At 30.7% G+C, this 15,412-nt stretch overlaps 2 protein-coding genes across 4 annotated transcripts in view; one reads left to right on the top strand and one right to left on the bottom strand.

The window, feature by feature from the left end:
- LOC147831535 (uncharacterized) overlaps positions 1–15,412 on the bottom strand; it is a 600,059-nt gene that overhangs the window by 552,079 nt on the left and 32,568 nt on the right. The window lies entirely within an intron of this gene.
- The window catches only part of lrp1ba (low density lipoprotein receptor-related protein 1Ba), a 458,912-nt gene that overhangs the window by 417,846 nt on the left and 25,654 nt on the right, over positions 1–15,412 (top strand). For all 3 annotated transcript variants that reach the window (XM_087304094.1, XM_087304093.1, XM_087304095.1), the window contains 7 exons: positions 585–716; positions 2,849–2,968; positions 4,141–4,382; positions 5,076–5,299; positions 5,617–5,723; positions 7,230–7,346; positions 9,414–9,587. In XM_087304094.1, coding sequence (XP_087160220.1) covers positions 585–716; positions 2,849–2,968; positions 4,141–4,382; positions 5,076–5,299; positions 5,617–5,723; positions 7,230–7,346; positions 9,414–9,587 — 1,116 coding nt within the window. The remainder of the gene's footprint in view (positions 1–584; positions 717–2,848; positions 2,969–4,140; positions 4,383–5,075; positions 5,300–5,616; positions 5,724–7,229; positions 7,347–9,413; positions 9,588–15,412) is intronic.

Below are 15,412 nucleotides of genomic sequence, written 5' to 3'. Positions count from 1 at the left end.
GCTTTTAGATTGTATATTGTAGATTGTAGCTTGAAGCTTTTGTAGCTTGTAGCACTTGTAGCTTTGTAGTTGATGAGCAGAGCAGAGCGTTCTTCCAAATGAAGATCCTGAAGATTGTAGCTTGTTGCTGCTTTAGTTGTCCATGCTGGTTTAGAGTTGGTTCTTCAACGGAGCTAGCTACGGTGAAGCTGCTTCTTCCAAACGAAGATAAAGTGAACTGGAAACTTAGACTATTTATGGTGCCTTAGGGCTCATATGATTGGAAGATTAGTGATTAGCAAATGCGAGACTGGACGTGATAAATCATAAGCACGTGATCCTCTCGAAATTAGTTTATGAATAAACTTCACTTATTAATGGTCTTATGTTCAGTCCACTTAGATTTGTAAAAATTTATAAGTTAACCTAATTCCTTCATGTTGTCCTAACACAAATCCATCGTGTGAGACCCAGCATTTTTTTACAGTGCAGGACCACACATAATTTCAATAAGCACATTTTTGTGAGTTCTGAATGTATCGGTGTGTATGAGATATGCTCATTTGTGGAGTGTATCCTTTGAAACGTGTGTGTTTTTATCACAGATGTGGACGGAGCATGTCGAGGACGGCCAGACTTGTGTGGAGACGACGCTTTCTGTAATCATAACAAAACTCCCTCCGTCTGCCAGTGCAAAGAAGGCTTTCAGAGGAACCAGAAGAACAGGCAATGTGAAGGTGGGAAACTGTATATTACTGCAATATAAAGTTGCACTCATATATGATTCATTATTATACTGTTTTAAATTGCATGTTGTTTCTTTATTATAACATTTAAAATCAGCAATAAACAATAAATAATATAAATGTAAATAATATAAATGTTTTTGTTTGTTTGTTGGTTGGTTGGTTGGTTGGTTTGGTGGATTTGTTGGTTGGTTGGTTGGTTGGTTGGTTTGTTTGTTTGTTTGTTTGTTTGTTTGTTTGTTTGTTAATTGGTTGGTTGATTTGTTTGTTTGTTTGTTTGTTTGTTTGTTTGTTTGTTTGTTTGTTTGTTAATTGGTTGGTTTATTTGTTGGTTGGTTGGTTTGTTTGTTTGTTTATTGGTTGGTTGATTTGTTTAATTGTTTGTTGTTTGTTAATTGGTTGGTTGATTTGTTTAATTGTTTGTTGTTTGTTAATTGGTTGGTTGATTTGTTTGTTTGTTTGTTAAATGGTTTGTTTGTTTGTTTGTTTGTTTGTTTGTTTGTTTGTTTGTTTGTTACTTGGTTGGTTGATTTGTTGGTTGGTTGGTTGGTTGGTTGGTTTGTTTGTTAATTGGTTGGTTGGTTGGTTGGTTGGTTTTTAGTTGGTTGGTTGGTTGGTTGGTTTGTTTGATTGTTAATTGGTTGGTTGATTTGTTGGTTGGTTTGTTTGTTTGTTTGTTAATTAGTGGGTTGATTTGTTTGTTTGTTTGTTTGTTTGTTTGTTTTTTAGTTGGTTGGTTGGATTGTTAGTTGGTTGGTTGGTTGGTTGGTTGGTTTGTTTGATTGTTAAATGGTTGGTTGATTTGTTGGTTGGTTTGTTTGTTTGTTTGTTTGTTTGTTTGTTTATTTGTTTGTTAATTGGTTAGTTGGTTGGTTTGTTTGTTTGTTTGTTAATTGTTTGGTTGATTTGTTTGTTTGTCTGTCTGTCTGTCTGTCTGTCTGTCTGTCTGTCTGTCGGTCGGTTGGTTGATTGATTTGTTTGTTTCTTGGTTGGTTGGTTGGTTTGTTTGTTTGTTTGTGGTAATTTACCCAGAAAGTTTGTTGTTAATTACCAACCCTCATGTCGTTTTAATCTCATGACACCTTCGTTCATCTTCGGAACTCAAATTGTGATGTTTTAAAATAAATAGATTTTGAATTACATGAGAGTTTGTAATCAGTAATATATTTTTCATATTTAGGTGATCCAGCTTATAAACAATACACAATAGTTTATATTGGCGTCACAGTTCGGTTCATGTACTCTGATATTGATGAGCAGCGCTTATATTGTAATATTGTAGCAATACCTAAAGTGAACTGACAAACTTTAATAAATACTTTAGCATACTTTTGTTTTTATCCACAGTGTGATGTATTGCAGTATAATAAATGTAGTTGTAGAAAGCATGTATTGTATTGGGTAATCTGTTGTGGTTGTTGTATTACCACACAAATATAGAATTACGACAGCAGATTAAGTCAAGTACTTTACTAAGGTATTGTTCAAAAACACTAGCATTTGCTATACATTACTGTAGTATTATTTTATTATTTTATGGTGGATTGACCTCCCATGATATAATTTTTTTAATTTCAATTTTGAAACTTACGTATTCTTAAATGTAATTTACCCTTGTTTTTCTGTTGTTTTAGGAGAGTTTTAGTATCCTAATTGTAAAGTTTTTATTAACATTATTCTATTTATTCTGTATCACAAAAAGCTTCTCAGTTTTGTAAACAGAAAAAAAGCAATCACTTAGGATTTGTTGCTTATTTATTTCTTATGTTGTTATACACAGTATAAACACAGTGGGTAAAACATGTATTGAACAGGTCATGGTTTGAAGAAATATATTTCTAAAGAAGTTGTTGACCTAAAATTCACCCAGATTTCTAATGTTTTTTTACTAAAAAAATAAATAAATCCCAACATACAAGTAAACCTTCAGTTTTCTTTTTTAGACTTTTCTTAAACATTTTTAGTTCTATGAAACAATAGTTTAATTCTCTGACAATAACAAAATCTCCAGAAATCAGCAGGCAGAGCCCAGAACAAGCTGAAATCTGCTGGAGGCGTCAGCAGAACATCTGATGGATTTTAATGTGTGTTTCTCTTTATGTGTTTTTTTTTCCTCTCCTCAGAGGTGAACGAGTGTCTGCTTTTCGGTATCTGTTCTCAGTACTGCACCAACAGCAAGGGCTCATACAGGTGCACCTGTGACCGCAACTTCAAGGAGATCCATGGCGAGTGCATCACCAAAGGTAAAACAAACATGTGTGCACATCAAACACATGCGGGGTTATGATGTTCCGTTTAGGGTTGTGTGCATAAATTAACAGCTGTTTTTTATTGCCTTGATGAGTTGTTATTTATTTATTTATTTATTTTTTTTTGCTTATTTATGAGTTTATTTTGACCCTTTCTCTCTATTTTTGTTTTATTTTCATATAATTTTAATCTTTGTGTGATTTTTGTTCTGTTTTGTTTGCTTATATTTAGCTTAATATGTTTGTATTTATTTATTTTGTTTGATTTTGTTTTGTTCATTTGATTTTGTTATGTTTTTCTTTGTTTATATTTAGCTTGATTAGTTTTTTTTATTTGTTTGTTTGCTTATTTATTTATTTATTTATTTATTTATTCATTCATTCATTTATTTATTTACTTTGTTTGATTTTGTTTTGTCAGTTTTGTTTTGTTTTTCTTTGTTTATATTTAGCTTGATATGTTTTTATTGGTTTGTTTACTTATTTATTTGTTTTGTTTGATTTTGTTTATATTTAGCTTAATATTTATTTACTTATTTTGTTTTTGTTTGGTTGTTTTATTTTTCTTTGTTTATATTTGGCTTGATTTGTTTTTATTTATTTAATTTGTTTAATTTTGTTTTGTTTGTTTTTCTTTGTTTATATTTATCTTGATATGTTTTATTTGCTTGTTTATTTATTTATTTGGTTTGATTCTGTTTTGTTTGTTGTTTTGGTTTGTTTGTTTATATTTAGCTTGATATGTTTTTATTTATATATTTATTTATTTATTTGATTTTTTTTCTTTATATTTAGCTTGATTTGTTTTTTTATTTGTTTGCATGTTTTTTTGTTTTTTGTTTATATTTATTTATATAAACAATTTTTTTTTCTTTAGTTCTTTTTTATATTTAGCTTAACATATAGCTTAACATTTAGCTTAACAAATAAGAACAACAAAAGAAAAGAACAAAACAACAAGAAACAACAAAACATTCACTGAAGGGGAGAAAAAAATAGCATTAAAACAACAGCTCAATCAATAACACCTTCAAGAATAATGTTGACAATCCAAAGTATTTTTTTTTTTCGGTTAAGTTGCTTTGATTGATTGTCTTATTTGTATGTTTGTTGCATTAACTCTATACCTTTCACACCTCTATTTGTATATTTAAATTTGTTTTCAGGTCCAGAAGATCAGGTCCTCTACGTGGCGAATGACACTGAAATCCGCAGTTTTGTGTATCCCTACAACCAGACTCACGGGCACACTCAGCTCGCCCGGATCTCCGACAGCGCTCGTATCATTGGCATGGACGCACTTTTCCACCATCACAAGTTTGTTTGGGCCACTCAGTTTAATCCTGGCGGGATGTTTTACAAAGACCTGCAGGACAGGAGTCCAGACACAACAAACAGCGGCGTCATAGTGAGTTCTAAAATGCTAATTCCCTTTTCACATCCAGCGGCCATTAACTCTGAAATTAGTATGGTTAAGTCGTACCAAAAGGATTTTGAAGCTTCACTCTTTTTGAAGTAGTCTTTGTTTTTATAAAAAAAATGTATGGTTTGATGTGTTTGTTTATTTATTTTTATAGTTAGTTGTGTGTTTGTTTCTTTCCCTTTTAATGTTATTTTTCTTTCCTTGAACTATTTTACTAGTTTTTATTTTGTTTTAGTAAGGTTTTTTTTTTATATATATTGTTTGATTAAATGTCATGCTTGTTATTTACTTTATTTATTAAAAAAAATAAAACCTACTACTTAAAAACATACATACATATACATATAACAAAATAAAAGTCTTAAGCACAGAATATAATTGTTATTTTCTTTATTTTTTTGCATTAGTTTTTGTCTTTTAGTTTTTTTTTTTTTTTTTTTTTTTTTTTTTTTGATGAGTTTATTTATTAGTTGGTTGTGGGTTTGTTTTTTTTCCCAATTTTTTAATGTTGTTTATTTATTAGTTTATTTCTTTTTGTTTCATTTTATTTTGTTTATTGTTTTATAAGTGCATTGAACTTTAATACAAAGTACCATCCAACGTCCATTACATTAGAAACTAGCATTGTAAATTCGTGCTGAGGTGTTTTTGAAGCTCTATTGCACACTACATTTGCAGTGTCCAGATTTTCGGAGGCCCAGAGACATTTCAGCTGACTGGGTGACGGGAAACCTATACTGGACAGATCATTCGCGAATGCACTGGTTCAGCTACTACACGGCACACTGGCGGAGACTTCGATACTCCATCAACGTGGGACAGCTAGGAGGCCCAAACTGCACACGTCTCATCACCGATATTGACGGAGAGCCTTTCGCCATCACTGTTAACCCTATACGGGGGTACGTGACCTTTTTTTTTTTAGAATATGTAAGTTATGTTATGGCACCCTTGTAAAATGTGAGGAGTAAGTTATGAAATATGTCTACTTCAATTATTCTTTGATCAAATAAAGTAAACCACATAACCACATATTGAAATAAAATGTAAAAATTTTAATTAAACCACAGTGGGCAAAAGTATTGGCACCCCCTAAGAAATGTGTAAAAAGTCAAATATCTCAGAAGTAAATGTTTATTTATACTAAGTATGTTTATTTTGTAATTTTGACAATGACTTTATTAGTAATATATGGATTTTGGGGTGATTGTTTTTTAAGGATGGTGTATTGGACCGTAATCGGCGATCACTCTCACATTGAAGAGGCTGCTATGGACGGGTCGATGCGTCGTGTTTTGATCACAAGGAATTTGCGGAGACCAACAGGTGAAGATGTGACACTCCACTGTGTTTTTCTGACATAAATATGTAACTAGCATACAGCAAATGTTATTCCGCAAATGTATCTGCAGTGGGGGAAAGGAGCTTTTTAAAAAGATTTTCAGTTATCTGAAACTTTAATGCATCAGAAAGTGTAAAGTTTGAGTTGAAGTGTTTTATATGTGCAATATTCATGTGGTATTTATTTTTACTCTTTGAAAAGTAAATGTTTTGTGTTCTGCTATACAGTGTGTGTATGGTGTATAATGACCAAGTGAAAGCCAAAATATACATAAAGCAACATTTATTTAAATTTTTTTCACATTGCACTCACAAAAAAAGTGTTTTACTTTGTCGTTAACCCTTTAGCGTGCATAATAACCAGCTGGTTGACCTTTTATACATAGGTTATCATTATTATTTTAATTGCTTATTAGTATTTATCAGAGTTGTCAGCATATTATTCAATACAAAATGTGGACCAGAAAAATAACTTTCAAGGAGTGTACCTTAATGGGTTGAATTAGATTTTATTTTAAGACATTGTTTTGTGCAACTCAACAACCATTTTAGTTTTTTTTTTTTTTTTTGTTATAATTTTATTGATTAAACTGGTTTTAATGATCTTTTATAGTTTTATTTTTTATGTTTTCATTTATTTTATTTCTTGCTTCATTTGTTTTGCATATTTACATAAAGTTTTAAATATTGTAGTTATATATTTGTAGTATATTTGTAGTTATATATGTATATATATATATGGCTGGTTGACCTTTTATACATAGGTTATCATTATTATTTTAATTGCTTATTAGTATTTATCAGAGTTGTCAGCATATTATTCAATACAAAATGTGGACCAGAAAAATAACTTTCAAGGAGTGTACCTTAATGGGTTGAATTAGATTTTATTTTAAGACATTGTTTTGTGCAACTCAACAACCATTTTAGTTTTTTTTTTTTTTTTTGTTATAATTTTATTGATTAAACTGGTTTTAATGATCTTTTATAGTTTTATTTTTTATGTTTTCATTTATTTTATTTCTTGCTTCATTTGTTTTGCATATTTACATAAAGTTTTAAATATTGTAGTTATATATTTGTAGTATATTTGTAGTTATATATGTATATATATATATATATATATATATATATATATATATATATATATATATATATATATATATATATATATGTATGTATATTATCTAATTAATTTATTTTCTTTATTTCTATTTTTAAATATATTTTTATTTTTTATGTTTACATTTTGTATTATATATACATGTGTGTGTTTGGTTAACTAAATTAAATACAAATTTTATATATGTAGAATTTATTTTAGCTTTAGCATTTGAATTAGATTTTTTAATACAATTTTATTTTGTTCTATTTTACTTTTTACTTATTACTATAAAAATACTAAAATAACATAAATAATACTTAAAGCAAAGCTTTAATAAGTTTAAAGTAGTGTAAAAATGAATAGTATGTTGTTTTGTGTGTTTTTAGGACTCGCGATTGATTATTACAACCAGCGTCTGTACTGGGCAGACTCTGAACTCTCTCAGATCGGGAGCGTGCGCTTCGATGGCTCTGATTCACTGGTGGCCATCAGCAGTCGACACGGTGAGTTTTACAAAATTGCACAATGTTCAAAATCCATCTCTGTAAACACAATCATCTTCAGCTCTGGGAAACACTCCATCTCAACATTTGAAGAGCTGCAGATGCTAAGCTGAAGATCTGAGACGCTTCTTTTACCGCACGACTTTCAGCTTTAGAGAAACTCACCAGATTTACATTTAGACTGTGATGGAAAAATGCTTTTCTTGAGAAAGCAAATGATTTGAATTTAAACATCCTGAGAAACCTACTGCAAACAGTACATACTGAAGATAGCTTGTTTTATGGTAACTCAGATGGCATTAGCATGTTGCTTAGCTAATCTAGGAATATTTTAAAATGAAAGTTTTTCAAAGTAGTCCTTATTTGTTTAAATCAGCATAGGTTTGATGTTAGCATCTTACTAAGATGTTAACATATTGCTAAGCTTACATATAAAGTAAAATACATTGCTAAAGAGTGTTTCAAAGGGTAAACTGATTATAGTTTAACAAAAAAAGGAAATTAACATGTTTATATTTATTTATTTATTTTTTTTTGTTTGGTTCTGTGTTTTGTTTGCTTTTGTGTTTTTTGGTTTATCTGTTTGTTTTGTTTTTATTAACTTATTTAAATTTGATGTTAGCATATTGCTATGCTAATAAAGTGATGCAAGGACACTAAACATGGCACAAACAAATATAAAGATGCAATTTGGTGTTAATATTGTATTTTAACCTTTTTCATTACTAATAATATTAAATTTCATTCAACTCAACTTTTACATTGAATGAGCTACATAATCATTGCAGTGCTTTCTGGGATTATTTTGCTTGGTAAACATTAAAAATGTGCATCGACATCTACTTCCCATGCTTACTCAGCAGGAATTTTCTTATAGGGTAGCAAGTCAACGCAGATTTGATTTTAGTAGAATTTGGTGTTAGCATGTTGCTAAGCTAGTCATTGAAAATTTTAAATGAATAGTTTTTTTTTAAAGTAGTTCATTTTATTTAATTCAACACGAGTTGAATGTTAACATGTTATGAAATTTAAACTGAGTCTGTGTGTTTTGCGTATTGTTTGTTTAGTTTCACATAGTTTATTTGTCAGTTTTAGTTTGCTTTAGAAATGTTTTGCCTATTTTTTCAGTCTGAATAATAGTTTGATGTTAGCATGTTGCTAAGCTAATCTAAATACATGTTTTGCAGTCTTTATTTAATTCTGCAAGGGATTTGATGTTGATATCTTGCTGGGATGTTTGTTAAGATGTTAGCATGTTGCTAAGTTTACTTAAAAAGGAAAAGAACTTGCTAATGAGTGCATCACTAAGTATAAAATGATTATAGTTTAATACAAATGGATTTAAAAGTTATAATTCTTAAGACATTTTTATTTATTGCAATTGTTTTAATATTTTGTTTGATTCTGTGTTGACATTGTTTATTTCTGCATTTTGTTGTTGTTTGTTTTGTGTTTAATTCTCTTTTGTTTGATGTTAGCATATCGCTATGCTAATAAAGTGACACAACTTTGTTTTAAACACCATGCATAGGCAATTAAAGTTGTAATCTGGTGTTATTATTGTGTTTTAGCCTATTTTATTATTCATTTTATGAAATGTCTTTAGAGTCGTTAGTTTGTTCAACTCACTTGCTATCTTGGATGAGCTTTTTTTCATCAAGATTGTTGATTTCTGGGATTGCTAATTCGCAAATATGAAGTTATAATTGTAATGATATTATTGTGTTTTAACCTATTTTATGAATAATTTGTCCTTTTGATCAACTTGTCTGTCATCCTGGTTTAAATGTATCCATTAAGATTATCTAATTTTGCAGGGTTGTAAGCATGACTAAAAATGCTGTCTACATAGGGCACTCACTAGATTTCACAACAGAATATTTCAGATAGAGGTAAACAAACTGAAATATTCTGGGCATGTATTGCATTTTTCTTCTCGCTGACATTTCTCCTCTTTTGTTTTACATTATTGAATCTCCATTTGCCCTCAGACTCGCACATGGATCATATTAATTGCAAATGAACGACGGAAACAGTTTAGTCTGGGTCTGGTTTGCTTTCTTTCAGGCATCTCTCAGCCCTTCCGTATCGACCTGTTTGAGGACTACATCTACGGGGTGAGCATGAAACACGACATCTTCAGGGTTCATAAATACGGGAAGCTGCCTGCCGAGAGGCTCAGTCTAGGAGTGGAGAGATCATCCAGTGTCCTGGTTTTCCATCGATACAAACAGCAGGAAGGTGAGTCTCACAAAAAAAAAAAAAGCAACAGAGGAGGCTTTTGTCATCCTTCATTCACCATTTTCTACATTAGGTAAGACACTTCAGGTACATAGAGTAAAAAATAGTAACTATCATCATTTTTTCCAAGGTGATTGATTACATTAGTTGACTGTTAATTAATAGTTTCTATATTTTGAATTTTCTGTTTATTTACCTCTGTGAATTGCATTATGAGATCTTGATTTCTGCTTCGTCGACTTTTGATGCTGAAAATTCAATTCAACAGTGACTTTTATTAACATTTTAGTAAATGAAATAATACTGTATATTGTATAAGAAACAATATATAGAGAAGTAAATCTGTAAAATAACTGAAAAAAATGTTCTGGCAGTTTATTACAAGGCTTTTTTCCAACTTTATAAGGTTTAAGTTGTCAGAAGAAAGATCAAGGTATCAAAAGCATAAATAAATGGGGAAAAATAAAAACATGAACCCCAAAATACTAATTTATGGATTTTTTTTTTTTTTTTACAGTGTGCCAAGTTTTTAAGATGTTATGTTTAAGTTTGAATATAAGAAATTATTTTAATGAATATATCCTTAGTTTTATAAAATAATAAATTACATTATACATAAAAATAAAAATTATAACAATACTAAAATGAAGTCAGGTTTTAAATTCTGGTACAAATAGATGGGGTTTGGGAATGACTTTTAATTACCCCATAATCAAGGAAATACTGCGAAAAGCCAGAGAGAAATAAAAGAATCCTATTTTCTACAGGATACAAAGTTGTATATTATCATAATGAACAAATCCCTCAGTAAAACCTTTAGAATACAGATATGAAAAAAGGTGTGCAATAAGGTGTATGTGAAGCTGCTTAACATATGTATTTTGACTGAAATTCACAAACTGATGAAGTTTGATTAAAGCATGTATTTTGCTTTTTTTTTTCTTGACATTAGATTAAATAAAAATGTTTTTGCTTGTAGTATCTCACCTTGAAAATAAATGAAAATATTTTATGTGCTCAAAGTCTTGCTTAGAAAAACTTGAGATTGACTAGTGAATGCCGATCTTTCCTTAGGACTTTATTACTGTGTGGGGTTTTGGCAGTAGATGGAGTTTAATTTAAGTGTTTATGTGATGGAGATCTGACTTGACTTCTTGTCTTTGGACAGTAGAGCTTATTATGTTCACATATTACCATCAGATGGTTTATTATACAGTCAGCGGAGCTAATCGGATGAATGAAATGTTTGCTTTGGTTGGATTTTTGCAGAGAAAGGGAAGAAAATATGGAGGTTGAGTTGCAAGTCATGAAATCATATTCTGACCTTGCTTAAATTTTGAGTAATAAGTTTATTTCTCAATCTGATGAAAGCTATGTGAAAAATTGTGCAATTTAAGAAAAAAGCATTAAGAAAAATCATAATACGTAATTTTACTTTTACCAAAATAAGTCACACATGAATAAAACTGAATGTAAATAAGTGACAGAGTGTTTGCTTCTTGCTCTAAAAAATTTAGCTGGAAAATATTGAATTATGTTAGTTGATGCATACAATCACACCGGTGTGATTGGATTGTTCAGTGTGGTACATGATCAGCTGCTAAATCAATGTTTTCAAACAGACATTATTATATACACGAGTACCTGTGAAACATTGTAAAATGCACTCTGATGTCTGGAGATGGATGTAATACTCATTTTTAAACATAAATGGGCAATGTGTGTTACATCAGATACACACTATTTAGGTTAATAGTATGTTCACTCTATTCTTCTTTCATGCAGTTAAACAATCATTAATTATTCATCATATCATCAATTTTGGATAGTCATGGTAGAGGTCGGGCCAATAGAGTGGATTGTTTTGTTTTATTTATTTCTATTGTTTGGACACTGTACGAGTCTCATCTCTCCAACTCTCCCATCTATCTGTTCAATCATCTTGTGTCCCATTTGTTGTTATTCTTGTAAATATTTATTGTTCTTTCTACAGAATATACATATTTTTGCACTTATTATTACTATCTTTGTAAATAAACTCACTTTATTGCATTTAGTTAATTGTGGTATTTTGTCGCTCACTTGTTGATATTGTGTGTTTGCTTATGTGTTTCACCCAAAATTAATGTTACTCTCCTTCCCCTTGACTAACCATCTTTAAAATTGTAACACTTTAATGTATTTCAGGAGTAGATAATAAATTAACATGTTGTAAATCCCAGCCTAGGCTCATTCTGAAAACGTAGTCCCATGGACATTTCTGGAGACTGCAAAATATGTCCCGGAAGGTATGTATTTGTGCAGTTTTTTTGTTTTTTTTTCTGTGAATCGACGCTGTGCACGCTTTTTCGCATCTCGAACATCTCTCACGAACGACGTTCGCGTCCGCGCCATTTTCGTGTAAACACACAAGAGGCCACTGTCGAAGGACCGTCCATCCGACTGGCTGAATGATTGACTTATCACCCTCCTCCTCCTTCCCTAAACTCAAGCAGTTTTTATTTTTTGGATTCTGTTTTTGTCTTACCTGACTTCTGGAACCGCTCTTCCTCGGAATCGAACCAGGTCGTCGTCATGGTCAGCTCCTTTCTGCATCTCAAGTCCGCTGACGTACACCACAAGCTAACTGGACAAACTGGTTGCAGCAGAAAAGCCCTCCACATGGAGGTAAGCAATCAGCCGGCAAGCACGAAAGGGATCAGCGTCCCACTGCTCCGTAGCGTTTGCTTAAAAAAATGAAATGCAGCCATATGTACCTCCGGCTACATAATTTGTGGTCTCCAGAAACGTCCACAGGACTACGTTTTCAGAATGAGCCTGTGTTTGTAAATCCAGCATCTCTAATCTTTCCCTTGCAACACACACTCAACATTTTTTCCTGATTGTTTAAATGACTTATTTAAGATGAGCTGAATCAACACAGTTTTATTTTTATTTTTTTGAGAACTTTTATGTCCAATCCACTTAAATTTGTAAAAAAAGATTAAGTTTACTTAATCGATTTGTGGTTGTACAACATAAAGGAATTGTGTGGAACACCATATCTTTTACAGTAGAGGCTAAATGACATGTGTAAATGAAAAAATAAGTGTTCTTACACAAATTTGAGAATCAGAATGTCACATACGTAATAAAACAGTAAGGAAGTTAGTCTATATTTGCAGAAAAGGGGAAACATAACCGCGAAAAAAAACAATATATAATGTTAAAACCCGAAGTTCACATACACGTTAAAAAAAAGGAACTTTTTTTTTTTTAATGTCTGATGATAAATCATACTAAACGTTTACTATTTTAGGTCTGTTAGGATTGCCTAAATGATTTACATTTGCTAAATCCCAGAATAATGAGATATTTTTTTTTTTTAAGAATTATTTAATTAATTTCTAGACAGCCAAAAGTTTACATTCCTTGGTATTTTTTTAGCTTTTCTTTTAAACTGTATAACTTTGGTCAAATGTTTGGATATTCTTCCACAAGCTCACAATAGTTTAAAGGAATTTTGGCCCATTCTGACAAAATTGGTATAACTGAGTCAGATTTGTAGGCTGTCTTGCTCGCACAAGCTTTTTCAACTCTGCCCACAAGTTTTCCATAGGATTGAGATCAGGGCTTTGTGATGGCCACTCCAAAACATTCACTCTGTTGTCCTTAAAGCACAATTATCTACACACTTATTTGGCCGTATTCTTAGAGTCATGGTCTGTTTGGAAGACCCATTTGTGGCCAAGTTTTAATTTCCTGGCTGATGTCTTAGAATGTTGCTTGAATATTTTTACATAATGTTCTTTCTTCATGATGCCATCTATGCTGTGAAATGGACCAGTACCTCCTGCAGCAAAACAGCCCCTCAACATGATGCTGCCGCTCCCATACTTCACAGTTGGGATGGTGTTCCAAGGCTTGTATGCTTTCCTCTTTGACCTCCAAATGTATTCTACAGTTGTGTCTCCAATTAACTCAAAAGTTGTCAATTAGCCAATCAGAAACTTCCAAAACCTTGACACCATCATCTGATTTTTTTCAGAGGCATAATAATCTTATTGTATGTAAAATTGACATTAAAGAAAAGTCATAACAATTTCTCAAAAAATATCTCTCTCATTATTCTGCTATTAGCCATAACAGAAACAAATTTGATAATCCTAACTTGTCTAAAAAGTTTAGTCACTTTAACATCAGAATTTGTTTTATTTTTTGAATGGTTATGTGCCCTTTTATACAGTGTATGTAAACTTCTGGTTTTAACAGTATGTACTGTAAATCACAGGTAAAGTTAATCAATTTCCATGAAAACTTTAAAGCAATCCATTCTAAATAATGGTCACAACTCACACAAGGGGGTTAGAAGGAGTATTTAAAAGTTGTCTGTGTACATCCTAGATTGTTTGTCTGTTAATAATTCCAAAAAAGATGTAAATGAACTGATTTAGCAGCAAATATTTTTCCATTAGATGTTTTTCTGACCCGTGTGAGCCGCTCTTATTTATCCTCTGGTCGTCTTATGTGTGTTTTTATTCCTCGTCTTCTATTCGTTTTTTCCACTTTTTATCCTCTGCTGATCTCTCTACAGCTTTCCGGAGGCTTTTAGCAGTGTTACTTGTCATCTGTTTTTACGCTCTAATGCCTAATTGAAGATGATGCATAGTATATCCTGCAAAAGACTAAACATAAAAAGACATATTCACACATTACATCTAAAAGGTTGTAGAGATAAAGTTATTGTTATAGTATATGCTAAAGATAATGTCATATTTCAGGTGAATATGTATTACAACACTGGCGGTGTTTTTCTCTGAGCTCCATGTGTAATATTAGTTGGAGTTGTTTTTGTGTGTGTGTGTGTGTGTGTGTGTGTGTGTGTGTGTGTGTGTGTGTGTGTGTGTGTGTGTGTGTGTGTGTGTGTGTGTGTGTGTGTGTGTGTGTGTGTGTGTGTGTGTGTGTGTGTGTGTGTGTGTGTGTGTGTGTGAGAGAGAGTGAGTTAGTGTTTAATGCATGTTTTTCAGCATCTTTTATGCTTGATGTTTCACTACCTGTTTTGGTACTGTACCCTTAAGACTATATGACTATATATATATATATATTATATATATATATATATATATATATATATATATATATATATATATATATATATATATATATATATATATATATATATATATATATATATATATATATATATTAAATATTTGAAGATTGGCCAGTTTCTGAATACAAAGTTGATCACACTTGTTGATTATGAGGATTTTTCCATTTACACAATAATGAGCATCCGTTTATTTGATTTTGCTAGTTTTATCAACTTAATATTGTTTTTCTACATTAAAAAAAGAGCTTTTTGTTTTGTTCAGTGTTTTCTTTTTTTTAACAATTCAACTAAATGTATTGTTATGAAATGGATTTGTTTTCAGTTACACAATTCTTTGTTTGTTTTGTACAACAAAATACTTATTATTTAATATGTTATTATTTAACATAATATTTACCTCTGAAATATTTTTGTTTATTTTTGCTGTTTTGTAACAATTTAACTATATATTTCGCTACACTAAGGATTCGCAATTTTTTTAAACTAATTTATTTACATTTTGTTTGCTTTGCTTTGCTTGGTTTTAAGAATGTAAGAAAACACCTTAGGAAATTAATAAAAATGTTTTAATATTTTTAAAGATTTATTTAAATTTTGCTTTGTTTTATAAAAAATACTAAATTAAAAATACTATATATATACATATATATATATATATATATACATACATACATACACACATATATACATATATGTATATAATATAATATATATATATATATATATATATATA

This window comes from Danio rerio, chromosome 22 (genome assembly GCF_052040795.2).
Source record: "Danio rerio strain M-AB ecotype USA chromosome 22, GRCz13ab, whole genome shotgun sequence".
Taxonomy (NCBI): domain Eukaryota; kingdom Metazoa; phylum Chordata; class Actinopteri; order Cypriniformes; family Danionidae; genus Danio; species Danio rerio.
This window is presented reverse-complemented; position numbering and strand designations above follow the sequence as displayed.